The sequence below is a fragment of the Arachis ipaensis genome, chromosome B10 (assembly GCF_059453495.1).
Source record: "Arachis ipaensis isolate K30076 ecotype BB chromosome B10, ASM5945349v1, whole genome shotgun sequence".
In the NCBI taxonomy this organism is placed as follows: Eukaryota; Viridiplantae; Streptophyta; class Magnoliopsida; order Fabales; family Fabaceae; genus Arachis; species Arachis ipaensis.
The window spans coordinates 127972686-127995610 of NC_142435.1; the positions used below are offsets into that span (position 1 = coordinate 127972686).

The 22925-nt window shown below is 38.9% G+C and overlaps 1 protein-coding gene across 1 annotated transcript; it reads right to left on the reverse strand.

The window, feature by feature from the left end:
- Window positions 1-20237: 20237 nt before the first annotated feature.
- Window positions 20238-21831, reverse strand: LOC110268271 (uncharacterized). Its single transcript, XM_021114180.2, has 4 exons — window positions 21256-21831; window positions 20739-20776; window positions 20531-20610; window positions 20238-20411 (listed from the first exon to the last, which is right to left on the reverse strand). The coding sequence occupies exons 1-3, from the start codon at window positions 21509-21511 to the stop codon at window positions 20542-20544; spliced, it is 363 nt and encodes a 120-aa protein (XP_020969839.1). The 5' UTR covers window positions 21512-21831; the 3' UTR covers window positions 20238-20411; window positions 20531-20541.
- Between the last annotated feature and the right edge of the window lie 1094 nt (window positions 21832-22925).

Here is a 22925-nt window from a genome sequence, read left to right on the forward strand (position 1 = left end):
CGTCGTCTATCCTTGTGCAAAGTATGGACTATTATATATTTCTGGAAAGCCCTGGATGTCTACTTTCCAACGCAATTGGAAGCATGCCATTTCGAGTTCTGTAGCTCCCGAAAATCCACTTTGAGTGCAGGGAGGTCAGAATCTAACAGCATCAGCAGTCCTTTTTCAGCCTGAATCAGATTTTTGCTCAACTCCTTCAATTTCAGCCAGAAAAATACCTGAAATTACAGAAAAATACACAACTCATAGTAAAGTCCAGAAATATGAATTTTTCCTAAAAACTAATAAAAATAGACTAAAAACTAACTAAAACATACTCTAAACTATATGAAATTATCCCCAAAAAGCGTATAAAATATCTGCTCATCACAACACCAAACTTAAACTGTTGCTTGTCCTCAAGCAACTAGACAAATAAAATAGAAGACTAATAGGTTGAGAAGCAATAATATCTCAGAGTTTTTTTATTGAAGTTCAGATCCTAATTGGATGAGCGGGACTAGTGGCTTTTTGCTTCTGAACAGTTTTGGCATCTCACTTTATCCATTGAAGCTCAGAGTGATTGGCATCTATAGGAACTCAGAATTCAGATAGTGTTATTGATTCTCTTAGTTTAGTGTGATGATTCTTGAACACAGCTTCTTTATGAGTCTTGGCCGTGGCCCTAAGCACTTTGTTTTCCAGTATTACTACCGGATACATAAATGCCACAGACACATAACTGGGTGAACCTTTTCAGATTGTGACTCAGCTTTGCTAAAGTCCCCAATTAGAGGTGTCCAGAGTTCTTAAGCACACTCTTCTTTTTTTGCTTTGGACCTTTACTTTAACCGCTCAGTCTCAAGTTTTCACTTGACACCTGCACGCCACAAGCACATGGTTAGGGACAGCTTGGTTTAGCCGCTTAGACCAGGATTTTATTCCTTTAGGCCCTCCTATCCACTGATGCTCAAAGCCTTGGGATCCTTTTTATTTGCCCTTGCCTTTTGGTTTTAAGAGCTTTTGGCTTTTTCTGCTTGCTTTTTTTTTTTTTTTTGCTGCTTTTTCTTGCTTCAAGAATCATTTTTATGATTTTTCAGATTATCAATAACATGTCTCATGTTCATCATTCTTTCAAGAGCCAACATATTTAACAGTCTTAAACAACAAATTCAAAAGACATATGCACTGTTCAAGCATTCATTCAGAAGACAGAGAGCATTGCCACCACATTTAACCAATTAGAATTTCTTTTATTAAACTCGAAATTTTATTGCTTCCTATTCAAAAGATCTACTATTTTATTCATGTTCAATGATGATGAGAAAAATAAACTATAGCTTAATTGGAGATAAAATCAAATAGATACTAATTACTATTATATGACTTCTAAGGTAAACTTTTTATAAGGACACTGTCACAGAGTTAAGGCAGAAATTGGAAATTAACAACCTTTATTCTGGGGGTATGGGGGTTCCTCTGATTCTTGGGATGCTTGGTATTACAGAACGGTGACTTTTAACTGTGATGCAATGAATCATTACTGCTCTTTTAACTGTGACTTCAGAACGGTTGCTAGTGGGCAACAGAGAACGCCCAATGAAGTCCAGCCATCCTCTGGCAACTGGTTTGAGATCCTCTCTCTTGAGTTGATTTGGGACGCCCTTTGTGTTGGTGGTCCACCTGGCTCCAGGGATACATATGTCCTCTAGAATCTTATCCAGGCCAATGTCTGCTCTCATCATCCTCCTGTTGAAGGAGTCTGGATCATCCTTTAGCTGAGGTAGCTTTAATATCTCTCTGATCTTGTCAGGGGTGGTATGAACAATCTTTCCCCTGACCATGGTCCGAAACTTGTAGCAGGCAGTTCCAGATAGTCTTTGCTTGTCAGTCTGCCACATATTAGCGTAGAACTCCTGGACCATGTTCCTTCCTACTTTCGTTTCAGGATTAGCTAGGACTTCCCAGTTCCTGATTCGAATTTGCTCCTGGATCTCCGGATATTCATCTTCTTTCAGATCGAATCTAACTTCCGGGATCACTGACCTCAGACCCATTACTTTAAGATAATGGTCTGAATGTTCTTTAGATAAGAACTTCCCTTGATTCCAAAGTGGTTTTGGAACGCTTTCTTTCTTGCCTCTTGGAGTGGATTGTTTTCCTTTGGGAGCCATGATCTTAGTGATTTCGGATAAACACACCAAACTTAGAGGTTTGCTTGTCCTCAAGCAAAAGAAAAGAAAGGAGAGGGATAGAAGGAGATCGAGGTGCACTTGGTGATGGAGGAGGGGGGAGGCCGAACCCAATTTTAAAGGGGTGGGGGGTGGGTTTTCGAAAGATTGGAAAAGGTAAGATAAAAAGATTGAGTTGAAAAAGATAAGATAGAAGATATAGTGTAATTTTGAAAAGATAGGATAGATTTTTGAAAAAGATAAACTTGAATTTTGAAAAAGATAATATGAAGATTTGAAAAAGATATGGATTAGTTGAAAAGATTTTTGAGTGAAAAAGATAGGTTTGTTTTCAGAAAAGATTTTGAAAAGAGTTGGATTGAATTTGGAAAGATGGATTTTTAGAAATTAAGGATTTTAGAAATTAGGGTTCTTGATATGTTCATGTAAAAATCATGCATTGAAGCATAAAATTTGAAATTAGAATGGAAATACGTGTGGGATAAATGGATTTGGCTCCTCCCTGTCTTCCTGGCGTTTGAACGCCCAAACGCTGCTTGTTTTGGGCGTTCAACGCCCAAATGCTGATCTCCTGGGCGTTCAGCGCCCAGTTGCTGCCATTACTGGCGTTCAACGCCCATTGGGTGCCTGTTTCTGGCGTTGAACGCCCAGATTGCTGCCCTTACTGGCGTTTTCTTGCCATTGAGCTCCCTATCTCTGTTTTGTGTGCGGATTCCTTCTGTAACCCTGTAAACTTATACAAATGATGCTGTACCTTAGTGTCAGTGAACTTTATATAAACAAATAAAAATAAATATAGGGCAAAAATGCTTAGAGGATTGATGCCCCATGGCTGGGTTGCCTCCCAGCAAGCGCTTCTTTATTGTCTTTAGCTGGACCTTGCTGAGCTTTTTAATCTAGCTTCAGCCTTGAGCATTCTTGCTCAATGTTGCCTTCAAGATAATGCTTGATTCTCTGTCCATTGAAAATGAACTTCTTATCAGAATCAATATCTTGAAGCTCCACGTAACCATATGGTGACACACTTGTAATCACGTATGGTCCCTTCCACCGGGATTTCAGTTTCCCGGGGAATAGCCTGAGTCTAGAGTTAAACAACAGGACCTTCTGTCCTGGTTCAAAGATTCTAGATGACAGCTTTCTGTCATGCCATTTTTTTATTTTTCTTTATAAAGCATGGCATTTTCGAAAGCTGTGAATCTGAATTCCTCTAGCTCATTTAGCTGGAGCAATCGTTTTTCTCCTGCTAATTTGGCATCAAAGTTTAGGAACCTGGTTGCCCAATAGGCTTTATGTTCCAGTTCCACGGGCAGGTGACATGCCTTACCATAAACAAGTTGGTATGGAGAGGTCCCTATAGGGGTCTTGAATGCTGTTCTGTAAGCCCACAGAGCATCATCCAAGCTCCGTGCCCAATCCTTTCTACGAGTATTTACTGTCCGTTCCAGGATTCTCTTTAATTCTCTATTAGAGACTTCAGCTTGCCCATTGGTTTGTGGATGATATGGGGTGGCTATCTTGTGGCGAATTCCATACCGAACCATGGCAGAGTAAAGCTGTTTATTGCAGAAGTGAGTGCCCCCATCACTGATTAGTACTCTAGGGACACCAAACCTGCTAAAGATATGTTTCTGGAGGAATTTCCGCACTGTTTTAGTATCATTGTTGGGTGTGGCAATAGCCTCAACCCATTTTGATACATAGTCAACTGCCACCAGAATATAAGTGTTTGAGTATGATGGTGGGAAAGGTCCCATGAAGTCAATTCCCCATACATCAAACAACTCTATTTCCAAGATTCCTTGTTGAGGCATGGCGTAACCATGAGGCAGATTACCAGCTCTTTGGCAACTGTCACAATTACGTACAAACTCTCGGGAATCTTTATAGAGTGTGGGCCAATAGAAGCCACATTGGAGGACCTTGGTGGCTGTTCGCTCACCTCCGAAATGGCCTCCATATTGAGATCCATGGCAATGCCATAGGATTCTCTGTGCTTCCTCTCTGGGGACACACCTACGGATAATTCCGTCTGCACATCTCTTAAAGAGATAGGGTTCATCCCACAAGTAGTACTTTGCATCAGTAACTAATTTCTTCTTTTGTATTCTATTGTACTCCTTGGGTATGAACCTTGCAGCTTTATAGTTTGCAATATCGGCAAACCATGGTGCTTCCTGCATGGCAAATAGATGCTCATCAGGGAACGTCTCAGAGATCTCAATAAAGGGGGGGCGTCCCTTCCACTGGCTCTATCCGGGACAGATGATCAGCTACTTGGTTCTCTGTCCCTTTTCTGTCTCTTATTTCTATATCAAACTCTTGCAGAAGCAATACCCATCTGATGAGCCTGGGTTTTGAATCCTGCTTTGTGAGTAGATACTTAAGAGCAGCATGGTCAGTATACACAATCACCTTTGATCCTACTAAGTAGGATCTGAACTTGTCAATGGCGTAAACCACTGCAAGTAATTCCTTTTCTGTGGTTGTGTAATTTTTCTGGGCATCATTTAAAACGTGACTGGCATAATAAATGACATGCAGAAGCTTGTCATGCCTCTGTCCCAATACTGCACCAATGGCATGATCACTAGCATCACACATTAGCTCAAATGGTAATGTCCAGTCTGGTGCAGAAATGACTGGTGTTGTGACCAGCTTAGCTTTCAGCGTTTCAAACGCCTGCAGGCACTCTGTGTCAAACACAAATGGCGTGTCAGCAGCTAGCAGATTGCTTAGAGGTTTTGCGATTTTTGAAAAATCCTTTATAAACCTTCTATAGAATCCTGCATGCCCCAGAAAGCTTCTGATTGCCTTAACATTGGCAGGTGGTGGTAATTTTTCAATTACCTTTATTTTTGCTTGATCCACCTCTATTCCCTTGTGTGAGATTTTATGCCCAAGAACAATTCCTTCAGTCACCATGAAGTGACACTTTTCCCAGTTTAAAACTAGGTTGGTTTCTTGGCATCTTCTCAAAACAAGTTTCAGGTGATCAAGACAGGAGCTGAATGAGTCTCCATATACTGAGAAGTCATCCATGAAGACTTCCAGAAATTTTTCCACCATGTCAGAGAAAATAGAGAGCATGCATCTCTGGAAGGTTGCAGGCGCATTACATAGCCCAAATGGCATCCTTCTATAAGCAAACACTCCGGATGGACATGTGAATGTTGTTTTCTCTTGATCCTGGGGATCTACTGCAATCTGGTTATAGCCTGAGTAGCCATCCAAAAAGCAGTAATAATCATGACCTGCTAGTCTTTCTAGCATCTGGTCTATGAATGGTAAAGGAAAATGATCCTTTCTGGTGGCTGTATTGAGCCTTCTGTAGTCAATACACATGCGCCACCCTGTAACTGTTCTTGTAGGAATCAGTTCATTTTTTTCATTATGAATCACTGTCATGCCTCCCTTTTTTGGGACGACTTGAACAGGGCTCACCCAGGGGCTATCAGAAATAGGATAAATAATCCCAGCCTCCAGTAATTTGGTGACCTCTTTCTGCACCACTTCCTTCATGGCTGGATTTAGCCGCCTCTGTGGTTGAACCACTGGTTTGGCATTATCCTCCAATAGGATTTTGTGCATGCATCTAGCTGGGCTTATGCCCTTAAGGTCACTTATGGACCACCCAAGAGCTGTCTTGTGTGTCCTTAGCACATGAATAAGTGCTTCCTCTTCCTGTGAATTTAAAGCAGAGCTTATGATCACTGGAAAAGTGTCACCTTCTCCCAGAAATGCATATTTCAAGGATGGTGGTAGTGGCTTGTGCTCGGGTTTAGGAGGTTTTTCCTCTTTCAGAAGAGAGTTCAGAGGCTCTTTCATGTCCCCTGAATCCTCCAAATCAGGCTGAACATCTTTAAAGATGTCTTCCAACTCTGATTCGAGACTCTCAGCCATGTTGATCTCTTCTACCAAAGAGTCAATAAGATCAACTTTCATGCAGTCTGTTGATGTGTCTGGATGCTGCATGGCTTTGACAGCGTTCAACTTGAACTCATCATCATTGACTCTCAGGGTTATTTCCCCCTGTTGGACGTCAATGAGGGATCGTCCAGTTGCTAGGAAGGGTCTTCCTAGAATGAGAGTAGCACTCTTGTGCTCCTCCATTTCCAGCACAACAAAGTCAGTGGGAAAGGCGAATGGCCCAACTCTGACAATCATGTCCTCAATCACGCCTGATGGGTATTTAGTGGAACCATCAGCAAGTTGGAGACATATCCGGGTTGGTTTAACTTCTTCAGTTAAGCCAAGCTTCCTGATAGTGGATGCAGGTATCAGGTTGATGCTTGCCCCAAGATCGCATAAAGCTGTCTTGGTGCAATCACCTTCTAATATGCATGGTATCAGAAAACTCCCAGGGTCTTTAAGCTTTTCAGGAAAGCTTTTCAGAATGACTGCACTGCATTCTTCAGTGAGGAGAACTCTTTCTGTTTCTCTCCACTCCTTTTTATGACTCAAGATCTCTTTCATGAACTTGGCATAAGAAGGTATTTGCTCAAGTGCCTCTGCAAATAGAATCTTTATTTCAAGAGTCCTTAGATAATCTGCAAAGCGAGCAAATTGCTTATCCTGCTCCTCTTTCCGGAGTTTTTGAGGATAAGGTATCTTGGCTTTATATTCCTCAACCTTAGTGGTTAAAGAAGCCTTTTTAGAGGGGTTGCTATCAGCACTTGTGTGTGTCTGATCCCTCACTGGCAATTGAGTGCCAGAGTCAGAAGCTGGAGGGACGTTAGACGCCAGCTCACTGTCTGTTCCTGGCGCCTGAACGCCAGAAATGTGCCCATGTTGGGCGTTCAATGCTGGATTCTGCCCCATTTGGGCGTTCAACGCCAGATTCTTGCCCATTTCTGGCGTTGAACGCCAACCCTGCCTTGTTTCTGGCGCTAAACGCCAGTTTTGGGCATGGTCTGGGCGTTCAGCGCCAGCCTTCCACCCATTTTCTGGCGTTTTAGTGCCAGAATTATTTTTCCCTGGGCTCTTACTGTCCTCAGGTGAATCTTTGGTGGGTCGCTCATTTCTTGAATTTTTTATGCCTTGAGGTGGGGTATTTAATGTTTTCCCACTTCTTAATTGAACTGCTTGGCATTCTTCTGCTATTTGCCTTGATAGCTGCTGCTTTGTTTGCTTAAACTGTTCGTCCATATGTATATTAGCTATCCTTGTCTCCTGTAGCCTGTCTTTGAATTCAGCTAGCTGCTTTGTTAGAAAATCCAATTGCTGATTGAATTCAGCAGCTTGTTTTACAGTACTGAATTCAGCAGTTACTGTTTTAACCTCTTCATTCATGGAAGGGTTGCTGCTTAGATACAGATGCTGATTCCTGGCAACTGTATCAATGAGCTCTTGAGCCCCTTCAATTGTCTTTCTCATATGGATAGATCCACCAGCTGAGTAATCTAGAGACATCTGAGCTCCTTCTGCAAGCCCATAGTAGAAGATGTCTAACTGAACCCACTCTGAAAACATTTCAGAGGGGCATTTTCGTAGCATCTCTCTGTATCTCTCCCAGGCATCATAAAGAGATTCATTATCTCCTTGCTTGAAGCCTTGGATGTCCAGCCTTAGCTGTGTCATCCTTTTTGGAGGGAAATATTGATTCAGGAATTTTTCTGTCAGCTGTTTCCACGTCCTTATGCTGGCCTTAGGTTGGTTATTCAACCACCTCTTAGCTTGATCTTTTACAGTAAATAGAAACAGTAATAGTCTGTAGACATCCTGATCTATTTCCTTATCATGTACTGTGTCAGCAATTTGTAGAAATTGTGCCAGAAACTCTGTAGGTTCTTCCTGTGGAAGACCGGAATACTGGCAACTTTGCTGCACCAAGATAATGAGCTGAGGATTCAACTCAAAGCTACTAACTCCAATGGAGGGTATGCATATGCTACTCCCATATGAAGCAGTAGAGGGGTTAGAATATGACCCCAGAGTCCTCCTGGACTGTTCATCTCCACTTATGTCCATGATGGATATATGGGTATAACTTGGACTGATTTACCTTTTTAATTATTTTATTTTATGGAAAGAGGACAACTTAACCAAAAATAAAAATAACAAAAATTATGATTTTCGAAAAAGTGAGGAGAGAAAAAGTGGTTAGAAGGTTTTGAAAAAGATATGATTTTGAAAAAGATATTTTTGAATTTAAAGAGGAGAGAGAAAAACAATAAGATAGCACAAGATTTAAAATTTTTTTTTTTTTGATCTAATGCTCCCTATTTTCGAAAATTTTGGAGGGAAAACACCAAGGAACACCAAACTTAAAAATTTTAAAATCAAGTCAAAAAAAATTTTTTTTTAAAGAATATGATAGCCAATTACCATGAACATAAACACCACGTTCTAACTAATTGAGCTATAAATTTAAAGTGTTTTAACAAGGGATAAATAATAAAAGACTCTAAAAAAAAAGAAATTTTTCCTAATCTAAGCAACAAAATAATCCGTCAGTTGTTCGAACACGAACAATCCCCGGCAACGGTGCCAAAAACTTGGTGCACGAAATTGTGATCTCTGGTAATGGCTTCTTAGGCCAGATACTCTGATCTAGTTTTACAGTCTGTCACAACTTCGATACAACTAACCAGCAAGTGCACTGGGTCGTCCAAGTAATACCTCACGTGAGTAAGGGTCGAATCCCACGGAGATTGTTGGTTTGAAGCAATCTATGGTTATCTTGTAAATCTTAGTCAGGAAGTCAATTATGTTTATCAGTTGAATTGCGAATAAACAATAGAGCATGGATTAAAGGTTACTTGTTATGCAGTAATGGAGAATATGTTGGAGTTTTTGGAGATGCTTTGTCTTCTAAATCTCTGCTTTCCTCTGTCTTCTTGTTCACGCACGCACGTCCTCCTATGGCAAGCTATGTGTTGGTGGATCACCATTGTCAATGGCTACCTTCCATCCTTCCAGTGAAAACTACGCTCACGCGCTCTGTCACAGCACGGCTAATCACCGGTTGGTTCTCGATCCGGTTGGAATAGGATTTATTATCCTTTTGCATCTGTCACTAACGCCCAGCCTTCAGGAGTTTGAAGCTCGTCACAGTCATTCAATCCTTGAATCCTACTCGGAATACCACAGACAAGGTTTAGACTTTCCGGATTCTCATGAATGCCGCCATCAGTTCTAGCTTATACCACGGAGATTCTGATTAAGAGATCTCAGAGATACTCATTCAATCGGATATAGAACGGAGGTGGTTGTCAGGCACACGTTCATGGTTTGAGGAAGGTGATGAATGTCACTGATCATCACCTTCATCACAGTTAAGTGCGAATGAACATCTTAGATAGGAACAAGCGTGTTTGAATAGAAAACAGAAATACTTGCATTAATTCATCGAGACACAGCAGAGCTCCTCACCCCCCAACAATGGGGTTTAGAGACTCATGCCGTCAGAGAATACAAAGTTTAGATCTGAAAATGTCATGAGATACAAAATAAGTCTCTAAAAGTTGTTTAAATACTAAACTAGTAGCCTAGGTTTTACAAAAATTGGATAAACTATGATGGATGATGCAGAGATCCACTTCTGGGGCCCACTTGGTGTGTGCTGGGGCCCACTTGGTGTGTGCTGGGGCTGAGACTTAAGCAATTCACGTGCAGAGGCCATTTGTGGAGTTGAACGCCAGTTTTTATGCCAGTTTGGGCGTTCAACTCCAGCTTTCGATCCTTTTCTGGCGCTGGACGCCAGAATTGGGCAGAGGACTGGCGTTGAACGCCAGTTTACGTCGTCTATCCTTGTGCAAAGTATAGACTATTATATATTGCTGGAAAGCTCTGGATGTCTACTTTCCAACGCAATTGGAAGCATGCCATTGCGAGTTCTGTAGCTCCAGAAAATCCACTTTGAGTGCAGGGAGGTCAGAATCCAACAGCATCAGCAGTCCTTTTTCAGCCTGAATCAGATTTTTGCTCAACTCCTTCAATTTCAGCCAAAAAAATACCTGAAATTACAGAAAAACACACAACTCATAGTAAAGTCCAGAAATATGAATTTTTCCTAAAAACTAATAAAAATAGACTAAAAAATAACTAAAACATACTCTAAACTATATGAAATTATCCCCAAAAAGCGTATAAAATATCCGCTCATCATGAATGTAGCAGGAAATAGATTAGTCTTGTGAAATATCCATTGTGTGAGAAGAAAAGGATGAATCTGGTGTTTGAATATTTGGATTTGAGGTTTTAACCATGAATTGGTTTCAATAGAGCCTCAAAAGCTCTAACACCATAACAAAAATTTAATAACAAAGAAGTCAAAGATGTATGAGAAAGAATTGTATATTCTTGTTATATCTCAATGTTTACAGTTATTCAATATATGCAAGAAGAAGAAAAAAATCATACAGCTCATCAAATCAAAACAAAAAAAAATCTAAAAAAGGAATATTATCCTAACAGAATGGTAAGTCATCTTATTATAGAATAATCAGAGAAATGCATGAGACAAAAAATGAAATAAAGAATAAAAAGAAATTATTTTGATTGTTGATCTTGGGCCTGATTCTGTTTGACTGATAATGATTGGTTCAATAGGTGTTGTGTATACTTTATAAGGCATCACTTCTTTTCTTTCAAAGATTTTCAATTCTTTATCTTCCAGATCTTATCATAGAATCGTTGTCACCATAGATATCTTTTTTTATACTCATACTTTAGCTTTAGCTTTTTGGATCGTCTTCATACACTATTTTCATAGCTCACCAAATTTTGGAAGTTTCTTCAAAATTGAGATTTCAATCAAGTCCCAAATCTTTCCATGTGAGCAATTTATCAAGCAATGGAATATTAATTATTTTTTTTATTTTCTCTTCTCTTTTTAAGTATAATTTATTTATTTCAACTAACTGAAGACCAAATCTATCAGGTTATTCTAAAACAATTTATTTATAATTTTGTCCTTTCACTTTTAATATAAAGGAACAGGAACAACATTTCTTTCTAATCTTTTATTGTTTCATTACTCCACGCTGCATGCATTGTGCAATAACAAGGCTACTCCACAAGACTTGTGATGAATGCATTACTTTACATCCAAGTCATCACAACAAAGTAAAATTAAGACTATTTCCCATTAGAGAGTGAGTGGCCACAAAACCAGACAAAGGCTAAGCATAAAATAAAAGAGAAGAAAAATCTCAACTTTAATTCAGTTCCTGTTCTTTCCAACTCAACAATTATAGCCCTCCAATAGTGAGATTCCTAGGAATAGTGAACTTCACTTACCACATCTAATCTTTATTTTCCAAACATCAAATAAAAATATATAAAATGAAACTTTATTAAAAAAAATTTGAAAAATGGGGTAAGTACCTGTTTGCGTTCCTTGGACCTAGCAGCAGACTCACGATTCTTGATCATGCGTCTGTGCTTCTGAAGAGTGGCTTTGTCCATTGGTTCCTCCACTGCTCTTCTCTTCCCCTTTGCCACCGAAGCTGCCCATCCTCCTCCTCCACCACTGCCTCCTCCTGATGATAACGAGGGTGTTGAGACTCCACTTGCCACCGCAACATCCCATTGGCAAAAGGCTCAGCCACGGAAGAGGATGAGCCTTCAACGGTGGGCACCTGCGAAAACTGATCAAGAACAGGATGATGATTATGAAGAAGAGCAACAGCGGTGACGTCATCATCAGTGAAGGCAGCATTTTTTGAGAGGAAAGCCTCAAGGGTCATTTCCTCAAACGGGTGATGATTATGGTGAGGTGAGTCTCTCTGAAAGTGGGTTAGGATCATGTCTTTCCAGACATCATCGACAGTTTTGGGCGGAGGAGGAGGGGATGAAGAAGGATTTAAGGAATGAGAGGTGGTTGTTGTTGTGGTAAGGTACCGCGTCTGAAACGAATTTAAAAGAATTTGGATGAAATCGGGAAATTGAGTTGATACCAAGGTTCTGAAAACCAAACCGGACCGGCCTGTTCAATCGAGTTAACCAGAAATCGGTCAGTTAGTCGGTCTAGTCTATCTATAAAACCGTCCTGCAAAAAACCGGTGAAAAAATTGGCCAAACCGGTGGTTAACCGGCAAATCGGCCGAACCGACCGGGTTTCAACAAGTACCGGTTTTTCCTCAAAGCCACGAAACGGCGAGTTTTGGCGCTGCTAAAAAAAAGGAAAAAAGGCTTAAATATATAACGTTATTTAATGTTGTTGCTGAGCGGTTGAGCCCACTTTACTCTTCGAAGAGCCCTAGTCACCTCCCAACCCTAATTTGCTCTGCAACCTTCTTCCTACAAACACCGTCACCTCCAACAAACGCCGGAGCGTCACCGTCGCGGGTCGAGGCAGCTCTCACAGATCGAAGCGTCACCGTCACTGTCACTGAAGCGTTGGTTGTTGTCTGGCTCTGGCATTCTGTGCTCTCCCTCGGTGAGTACTTCAATCTTTTTGTTTTTCAATTAATTTTGTTTATTTGGTGACAAAACTGTATGAATTGGGTAGATTTGAGTTCATGGGTTTTTGGTTTTTTTTGAATTAAATTTTTATTCAGTGAAGAATTTAGGGCAGATTTGAGTTCAGAACATCAGATTTAGAATTCTTGGCAGATTTGGATTTTGTTCTTGTTCTGTTTAAGTTCAATTTTACAATTTTGAGTAGATTTGGGGTTTTGTTCTGTTTAAGTTCAAGTTTAGAATTCTGGGCAGATTTAGGTTCTTGTTCTGTTTAAGTTCAATTTTGGAATTCTGAATTTGAAATTTTGGTATTTTAAATTTTGCTATATAAATTCAATTCTGGTCTGTTGAATTTGGCTATATTGAGTTTTGGTGAATTAACTGGATGATATGCTGAATTTAATTATTGTTGAATACTTGATTAGAAGTCTTTGTTGAATTTTTTTGTGATTCTGATTTATGTGTTGCTAGTGATTTAACTTTTTATGTTTGTTATTCTGAATTCTTTTTTGTGATTATTGAATTTGATCTTCTTGGTTTTAGCCTCTAAAAGCAAGAAGTGTATGTTCTTGCCAAGAATGTCATTAGAGGTAAAGGAATTGCTCTCTTACGATGAACTTGGATAGGAGAATTATGCAGCACCAGTGTAAAACTCGGTCAAACTATAATTAATTAAATAATAAATTAAATAGGAGCGAATATATTTAGAAAAGTTAGCAATCGGAATTTGATAATTTAAATATGATATTTGGACTCAGTGAATTTTTCTGAGTTGGAAAACATAGTTTTCTGAATAAAAATGCGCACTGAAAATTTGACCGACAGTACCAATTGCGATCTATCCAGCACTGTGGTTGAGAAAATTAATTAGAAATGAATAATTTTAAGAAATAAAAATTTATAATTTGGGAAGCTAGATATTTAAAATACGATTTAAAACTCTAATCTTAAAGGTTTTGGCCCAAAATTGGGCCAACGGGTTAAACCAAGTGAACCGAACCCAAGTGGATCTAAGCCCACACTATATAAGAACTCATTTCAGCACAAAACAACCCATTTTTCCCTTTTTGGAGAGAGAAACACGCTGAAATGGTGAAGAGAGGAGGAAGAGAGAAACCATAGCCACCATCAACTTCAAACCACCATAACTTTCTCTCCGAAACTCTGATTGACGAGTCGTTTACAGCCACGCGTCGCTCTTCTCATCCTCTATAATTCTATCTAAGTTTTGTGGTGAGTATTTCATTCTTCTCTGCCCAGTTTTGATTTTTCCCTCTAAAAACGTGATTGGCTATGAGTGTTGAGTGATTTTATGATTTTGGTTGTTTAGGAGTGCTCTAGTATGAGCCATTGGTGAGTTTCATCAACCAATTTCGTGGGTTAAGGTAAGAAACCCCCTAATCCTTGTGATTTATCAATTTCAAGAAACCTAGGTTGATTATAAGTGTGAAAATTGATTATGTTAAGAGTATTGGGTAATTTTGGTGCATAATTGGAAGATTGATATTGCTTGTGGGACCTTGGTGAGGCTTGGAGTTAAGGGTTCGTAGAGACTTCCAAGAAGAAGCTCAATTATTTTGGCTACAAGAGGTACGGTTTAACTTTTATTTAAGTACCGTGTGGTGTAATGAGAATTCCTAGGCTAGATGCCCTTAGGATTAAGTTTGGATTGTGTAAATGGTTGGTACTAATATGCATAGTTGATATGTAATATAAATTAATGATTGGGTCGAGAATTGTGTGAATTTGTATATATGGTGTGTTGAGGATTTGATGAATTGGATAATGAATATTGGTTTGTAGAATACGCATTTAAATTGTGAATTTGGGCCGGAGGCCGGAAAGAGGTAAGGAAGGTAAGTTGATGTGTGTATTGTGTGATTATATAAGAGATTGGAGAGATCTTAGATATTAAATGTGTGAATAATTGGTTTGATTATTGAATAATAAGGTTTGAAAACTTAAGGTGTAGAATTTGATAGTTTTGGGTGAAATTGTGTAGATGAGGTAGGTTTGGTTTTGGTTGAGTGTAATTATGTGAATGTGGTTGGATTGTGGTCATTTGGATGAGTGGAAATGAATTTGGCTTGTGAACATTGGAAAAATTGGTGATTTCTATTTTTGGGTAAAAAATAATTTTTGACCAACTTCGGCGGTCCGTAACTCGCTCCTCGAAGTGAGGAATTCTTCAAAATTAGATTTTTATAAAAGTTCATTCAACGATCTTTCCAACGGTCCAAAAATAGTTGAAAAAGGAATTTTGTAGAAGAAGTTATGTGTGTCGGAAGTTTGGGGTTTAAAAATGTAATCCTGCAGCTTTTTAACTTAGTAAAATTTTTGGTAAAACGTACTCCGACGCGCACGCGTCACTTACGATTTTTACTCTCTCACACGTGTGCCTGGCCGACGCGTACACGTCGCTGTATTCATGCAGGTGCCCGGTAGAAAATCCAGAGAGTTGTGCTGGTACTGTGTTGGTTTTGTGCCAGGGGCACAAAATGCACCCACGTGTACGCGCGACTGACACGCACGCGTCGCTCTACTTTTACACCTTCCCACGCGTGCGCATGGGCGACGCTTACGCGTCACCCACCTTTCTCCGCTTCCCATGCATCTGCGTGGGCGATGCGCATGCGTGACCCTGTTTTCAGCAAAAGTTGATTTTTGAGTTTTAAAGCCGAATTTCAGACTTCTAAGCCTCCATTTTCATCCTCTAAGTCCTAAATCTTTATAGTATGCCTAGTAATGAAAATAAGATAGGACATGTGATAACTTCTGGATGAAGTGAGAATCAATGATGAATGATGAGTAATGATGATTGTATGAGTTGCTAATGATGATGGTGGGAGTGTTGTGTATGCCATGAGCCAAAGGGTTGTGTTTGTTAGTGAATTATGGTTGGTTGTGTATTATGTTGTGAGCCAGATGGCTGTGATAAATATTGATTTATGGTGGAGTATGTATATGCATATGATTGAATGAGATAGAGGTGCCGGATAAGAGGCGGTGGAAATGACCATTCGCTCCGGGTATATGATTAATAAGTGTAGAGATGTTGAGAATGTATGGGAAATAAATTAATGAATTAATGATTATGAAGGAATTGGAATAATAATGAGGATGAACTTGAATTTGATTGTGATATGCCTTCGGGTAAGACCCAGTGGTGTCATCCACTTGCTCCGGGTAAGAGGCAAGGACACCGGGTAAGATGCAGTGGTGTTATCCACTTGCTCCGGGTATGAATTGTTAATGAATTGATGTATGGAAATGAATTATAATGATAATGAAAATGTGTTTCTGAATGTGAATCTGGGTAAGATGTATCCACTTGCTCCGGGAGAGTTCGAGGCTTTGGGTAAGATGCAAGGGTTGTGTTTTATCGCCGCTTGCTCCGGGTCGAGAACTATAACACTGCCTGGGTAAGAGGCAGTGGTGAGGTTGTCCCCTGGTCCGGGTACGTGGGTAAGATACAAGGGTTGCGGCGTTGTCCCACTTGCTCCGTGTTTGGTGTTCCGTCCATGATTAGCTACCAGGACTTGTCGGGGTGGCTTTATAACCGACAGATGAGACTCATCGACCATAGGACAGGCATGCATCATCTACATATGTTTGATATTGTTTGGGTTTGCTTAATTGCTTTGATTTGCCTAATTGTACATGTTTCCTGATTACTTGCTAGTTGTCTTACTTGATTTACCTATGCATTACTTGCCCGTATTCTTTGTATTTGTGTAAGAGTTGAATTACTTGAGGGATGGTTCAATTCTTGGATTATTTTGTTGGAAGGTAGTGAAAGTATGAAGGATATTGGGTTAGAGATAGAATCCTCTATGTAGTTGCCTATTTATGGATTAGCGAGAACATAGGATGAATATTTGGTGAAAGAAAGTTTAGGATGCTTAGTGAATTTTTATTACAATACGTTGTATTTATTTGGCACTTTTACTGTACTGGGAACCCATGGGTCGGGGGTTCTCATTCCGTATATATCTTTTGTTTTTTAGATACAGGTCCAGGTGCTCAGAAGTGAGCTGTGGTTCATCTGAGAGACAGCGAAGATCTTTATATTCTCTACTTTATATTTTGCTTAGAATATCTCCATCTGTATTTTGAAAAGCTTATATTATGTATTGAACTCTTTTGAACTTGCCTATAGAGGCTCTTATGTTTTGTTTGGGAGAGATTAGAAAATACTGTTGTCAACTACTTTCATACTGTACCCTAGCCGGCCTAAACTTCGCGGGTCGCGACTAGTGGCTATTTACTTATGTTATATATCTATATATTATCCTTCTCTTATTCTCCTTTACGACTTTATCCTTATATCGCTTTCGACTTCACGCTTTATCTTTTAGTTGTCGATGCATGAGTGATACGACTTCGCGATTTTATTTTTACTCTTTTCAGGCTTTTCGATTAATACTCCTTTCAATTATACTTATAATTATGTATTAAAAATCCACCTGAGAGTCGTACCAGCTTATTATTATTGACTTATGACTCGAGCATAAGAATTTGGATATTAGGGTGTTACAACCAGCACCACTTTATTGTTGTGCAAGAGCCAAGAAGTCATAGAGTGAAAGAGAATTTGAGAATTAAAAAAATTGATTTAATTATAATATGCATGTCTCATTTACACTGAAATTTACAAATATTTATACCAAGTTATTGATTTAGTTTCTATAATATCTATATGTATATTAAATTTTAACAATTTTATTGTATAATGAATTAAAATGGTTCAACCACGGTTCGACCCCAGTTGAACCATTGAACCATCGAACTAGTCACTTGACCGGTTCGATGACCAGTTCGGTTCTCGCAACCTTGGTTGAAACATGAAGGTATTGGGTGAGGGAGAAGGTAGGGGAAGAATCGGAGGGTCATCGCGAAGAGGAAGAAGGCAATAAGTAGCTAAAATGAGGGTTTAGTTCTCAAATTTTTTATAAATTGTATCTTTTATTGTAATTTTTAATAAATTATAAATAAATTAAATCTAAACCATTAGATCCTTTATCAATTTAATCTAATATTTTAAATTTGATGGTGTATTAGATAAGCTCAAAAGACTTGAGCAGATTTTAGACAAACCTAAATACCATGACTTAAGTATAATAGCATAAATGAATCGTGGTATATATTATAGTTTTATGTCTTATATAAAAAAATGAAACCTGTTAAACCTATATTTTAACATCTATCTACCCCCTAACTAAGAAATTGTCTATGTCAATCAAAGATGACAAGTTAAGAAATTCACTAATGAAACCAGCAAGAGTGATCAGAAGCACTAATGAAGCAGAGCAGTTTTTTTAAGAATCAGCAAGGAAAAGAAACTAGAGATGATGATAACATAAAAATTAGCAGTTTTTTTCTGCTAAACTTTCATCATTTATAGTGTTGACATAATAACATACGTTCAAATTTTGCAAATAATAAAATTAAGAAAACAACAATAACAAAGGCAGTTTCAAAAATAGCACTAGAAAAACTAGCAGTACTATGTAAAAAACAGGACCAGCAACATCGCAACAACAAAATTTTGCAAGTTACAATGGTGGACACAGTAAGACAATTGATGATCAACAAAGAAGCCAAAAAAAGTTAATGTCCAATTGTCAGCATAACAAACCCAATGTTCAAAAAGATACCCCATCAAAAGTAGGGGTGGCAGTGGGGCGGGTAGGGGCGGGTTTTTGCCCTACCCGACCCCGTCCCGCCGTCCTGTTACTCATATACTACCCGCCCCTGCGGGTACCCGTCCCGCCCCTGTAAAAATTAAATAACATTTTAATTTTTACATATTCATATATAAATTAAGACAAAAACTTAAAATTCATGCATAAATTAAAATACAAACACAAGATTCAAACAATGTCAATAACTTGAAATTAAAAAAAAAGCTAATGTTTGATCACTATAAATTTAACACCATAATAAAAAAATTACAACATTAATATAAAAGAGTATTCAATCGTTATTTTTTATCATTTTCCACCATTCTTATCCTCAAAAGATAATGACAACCAAGGCATACTTTGCAATCCTTTCTTAACTTGTCATAAAACTCCACCAGACCGAAAGTAAAGTTAGTGCATCTTTCATATGAACTCGATGAGAAATAAAGTCCAACTATCTTGCTCTTGAATTCAAAAACATCTATCTGAATGAATGAATAAAAATACACTCAATCACATTTAGAAACTGCTACATATGTTTTAGTTTACAAAGTTAGTTAATTAATAGCTTACTTTATTTTCATAATAAGAATTAAGAAATCACAAAGTCACCAGAAGGAGAAAGCAAGAGAGATTTCAAGGATTGGTTCCTCTTAGCTTCCTCTTCAAGATCCTTCAATTCTTGAATCTTTGCTAATGTAAAAGTCGGAAGCACTTTAAAAACTTTACAAAGAAACATTATAGCATAGGTAAGTATTAGATTGTAAATACTAGTATAAACTATAGAAGTACTAAATTTTTATTGTTCTGTTGATCTAAGGCATAAAGCATGAATATGATAGCCTCATTCTCAATCAACATATATAACCAATTACAATTGCAACATGCCAACATCATGAAAAATACTAGAGCCGATAATAATTTAAAATGAAAAATAAAGAACTGCAATCAAACACATATAAACAAAATTGTAATTACAATGTCTCTTATTCTCATTCAAAATAAAAAATTAAAAAACTGCAATTAGACACATTAAAGCAAAATTACAATCACAAAGTCTATAATGTTCAATTAAAATAAAAAATGAAAAACTACCATCAGAGACACAAACAAATTGCAATCAACAAAGTAATTCTCAATCAACAAATTTACAACAAAATTCTCAATCAAACACATATAAACCCACTTCAGCACATACATTTACAAAATTGAATAAAAAATTGTAAAACTTACAGTCACAGACTCAGAGACAAAGAGAAGGGGCTTTGGTGACAGGCTCACATGCAATGGCAATAGCCAAGCTCACAGCGACGGCGACCAAGAGATGAATCTGTGGAAGAACAAAATAGAACTTAGATCTCACAATATGATGGAGAGAGGGGGAGAGAGAGAGAGAAAGAGAGAGAGGAAGTGCGCACGAGAGAACAAGAGCGAGAGGAACTTACGGTCTTACGGAGCTAAAAACTGATCAGCGACGGCAGGCTGGAGCTGCGGGCTGAGCAACGATGGCGAAGAGCTGCGGGCTGAGCGGCGACGGCGAGGAGCTGCGGGTTGAGCAGTGACAGCAAAGAGCTGCAGCGATGGCAAGGAGTGGGCAACGACGGCAAGGGAATGAGAGGCTGAGCAACGAAGGCAAGGGGGTGAGGGAATGAGCAACGGAGAAGAAGACTATGGCCAGGTGACTTTGGTTCTTTGAGGAAGAAGAAGAAGATTATGGTGTCTGAAGGGGATAGAGGCACAAAGAGAAAAACCCTAATCCTATATATATATATATATATATATATATATATATATATATATATATATATATATATATATATATATATATACACTTCGGGGTGGGTAGGGGCGGGTTTACCCTTACCCCGAATCCGCCCCGCCCCGCTCAACCACCCGCCCCGGCATAAACCCGCCCCGTTCCGGGTCGGGTTTAAACTCGCCCCGATCGGGTTGGGGCGGGGCGGGTACCGCGAGTTTGGGTACTCCTGCCACCGCTAATCAAAAGCAGGATTTTAAATGACTGAATCTATCGACAAGAAATTGTCAGATAAAAGGCCAATGATCAGAAAGATGCCACATCAACATAGAACTAGTTCTAGTATTCAATCAATGTACATGTGCACCATCAAAGTCACCGATGATTCCTTGTCTGTGAACAAGAATGCTTAGATATTCAATACATAAATTCCTTCATAAACCTTGGATCAAATAACAGCTAATCTATCTGTATGAATTAATGTACCAACATTCTGTAACAATATTAATTACCTGTATGAGATTCATCGTGTTATCAGAAAGGACATTAATAACATCAAAATTGTGTGACTGCAACACCTAAAGAGGAGCCTCTACAGAAAGAAAAATGAGTCAGTTTAAAAACAAAAAATATTCATGATCATGCATGCACATTGCATAATAACTAAAGATCACCTGATTAGTAATGACAATAAGAATAAAAATAGTCATCTACACTCACATTTAGATCCTTCTGCAACTCACACCTGATTAGTAAGGCTACAAAGAGATCACAGGAAGAAGTTTCAGGTTTCTTTAGTTTTTAGATGAATTTATAATTTATATAATTAAGGAGAATTTAAATTAGTTATCAAATTTCCATGTAAAACACCCAAAGCAAATAAAACATAACCAAAAAAAGCATCAGAAAAGAATATAGCTTGAAGTTAGAAATTGAAACCAACCATTATGTTCAAAGAATGCATATGAACCAAGACATAAATTAAATATTTCAGTGTGAAACCTGTTCTTTTCACTAATTTTTCCTTAAGATACTAAACTAATTGAAAACCTAAAATTAGAACCCAAAACCCCTAAAAATTCACAGAACCAATTGAAAATTGATACAACCTTCTCTATTTCAATTAGCCATTACAGTTCATCATCGCTATCAAAACCATACCCACCTTCGAACTGAAAAGTGAGAGCGAGTTAGAGAATGAGCGAGAAAGAGAGGATACAGAACAGAGAATGCTTACCTGGTGACAGAGGATACGACGATGGTGATGGACGGCGACGGTGAAGAAGAGATGAGCGGTGACGCAATGGCTTGGCGACAGAGCCCGACGGTGGCAGAACGGCGATGGCAACAAGCCCTAGCAGCGGCGGTGGAGCTTCATTGGCGACGGAGCACCCCCTTCTTCTCTCCTCCATCGCGTTTTCTCTCTTCCTCGAGCTCTCTCCGTCTCTCTCACTGGCGCTCGACAACGACGGCGGCGGAGCCCTAGCCGGCATCGCCTTCTCCTTCCTTGCCTCTCTTCTCTTCTCTTCATCTTCCCGTTCTCCCCCTTTCCGATTTCTTCCCTGTTTCGCATGTGTGTTGAGTGAGGATGAGGGTGTGTGTTGCGTGAGTGAGGGTGAGGGCAAATTTTTGCTAAATGTTTATTTGGTTTTTATATTTGGATACACTTTTAAAGTGCACCCAAAACATAATAAATATGTTACTCTTTAAAAGCGTTCTCTTTGGTGAGAAAAGTGTCTCCATAGATATTAAGCAAAGGCTACGCTTTATAATTGATTCTTTTAATATCTACGGAGACACTTTTCAAGTGATGCCACACTTGTGTTTTCTATTCTCCTAAAAAAAATAATACCGAGAAAAGCGTAGCCTATTCTGTGAATAGGCTACGCTTTTCAAATGTAGTTTAAAAAAGTGTGGTTGGATGGGTGTTTTTCTTGTAGTGTGTTTTGATCCCTTTGATTTGATGAATTTTGTAGGAAATAATAGAAAAAGAAACAAAAAGCACAAAACAAACTCAAGAAACAAAGAGAAATTTTTTACACGTTTTAAAGCTTCGAACACGCTTTAAAGTCTTAGGTCACACTTTTAAAAGCGTGACCCCTGAAAAAAGCGTCGCCCATGAAAAAAGCAAGCGTGCATGCAAGGCGTTAGTGCGTTACCAACGCCAATGAAAAAGCCCACAATGGCATTATTAACGTCAATGACACGAAATGAAGCAAAGGAAGCATGCATCATGCGTTAATATAGAGAAGGCAAGCATGCATGTTAATTAATGAAGCATGAAGCAATGAAGGAAGGCATGCATAATATATTAGCGTTAATCAAAGGATGCATGCATGAAGCCAATCAAAGCAATGCATGCAATAGGCCTTATTAAATAAAGCCAGTGAATAAATGAAACGTGCATGGAACAATGAAGAATGAAACCAAATGAAGCATAAGCCAATTAAAGGAGTTGCCATTCTAGACGCCAAGTTATATGGGCGTTGAAACCTAACATGCCTTCGACAAACCATTTGGGGCATATTTTGCATGGGCATGTAATGCCCCATATTGGCGTGCCACACGCCATATTTCACCCTTCAGAATGTGATTTTGTTGTGGCGTTCCACACGCCAAAATTTGGCGTTACATGCTAGGTCAAGTTTTTAGAAGACTACTTTAAAGAGTCATTTGGGCGTTTGACACGCTACAACAAGAACGTGTCACACGCCAAGAAAGAAAGAGCTCCAGAAACCACAAAGGAGTGGCGTTTCACACGCCACACATTTGCGTTTCGCATGCCAAAGGATAGCTGCTCCCAGGAGAAGAAAAAGCGTGGCGTTTTACACGCTAGTGAAGTGGCGTTTCACACGCTAAAGGCCCAAGTCTCCACAAGCCTCTTTTTTTTTGCAACACTCAAAGCCC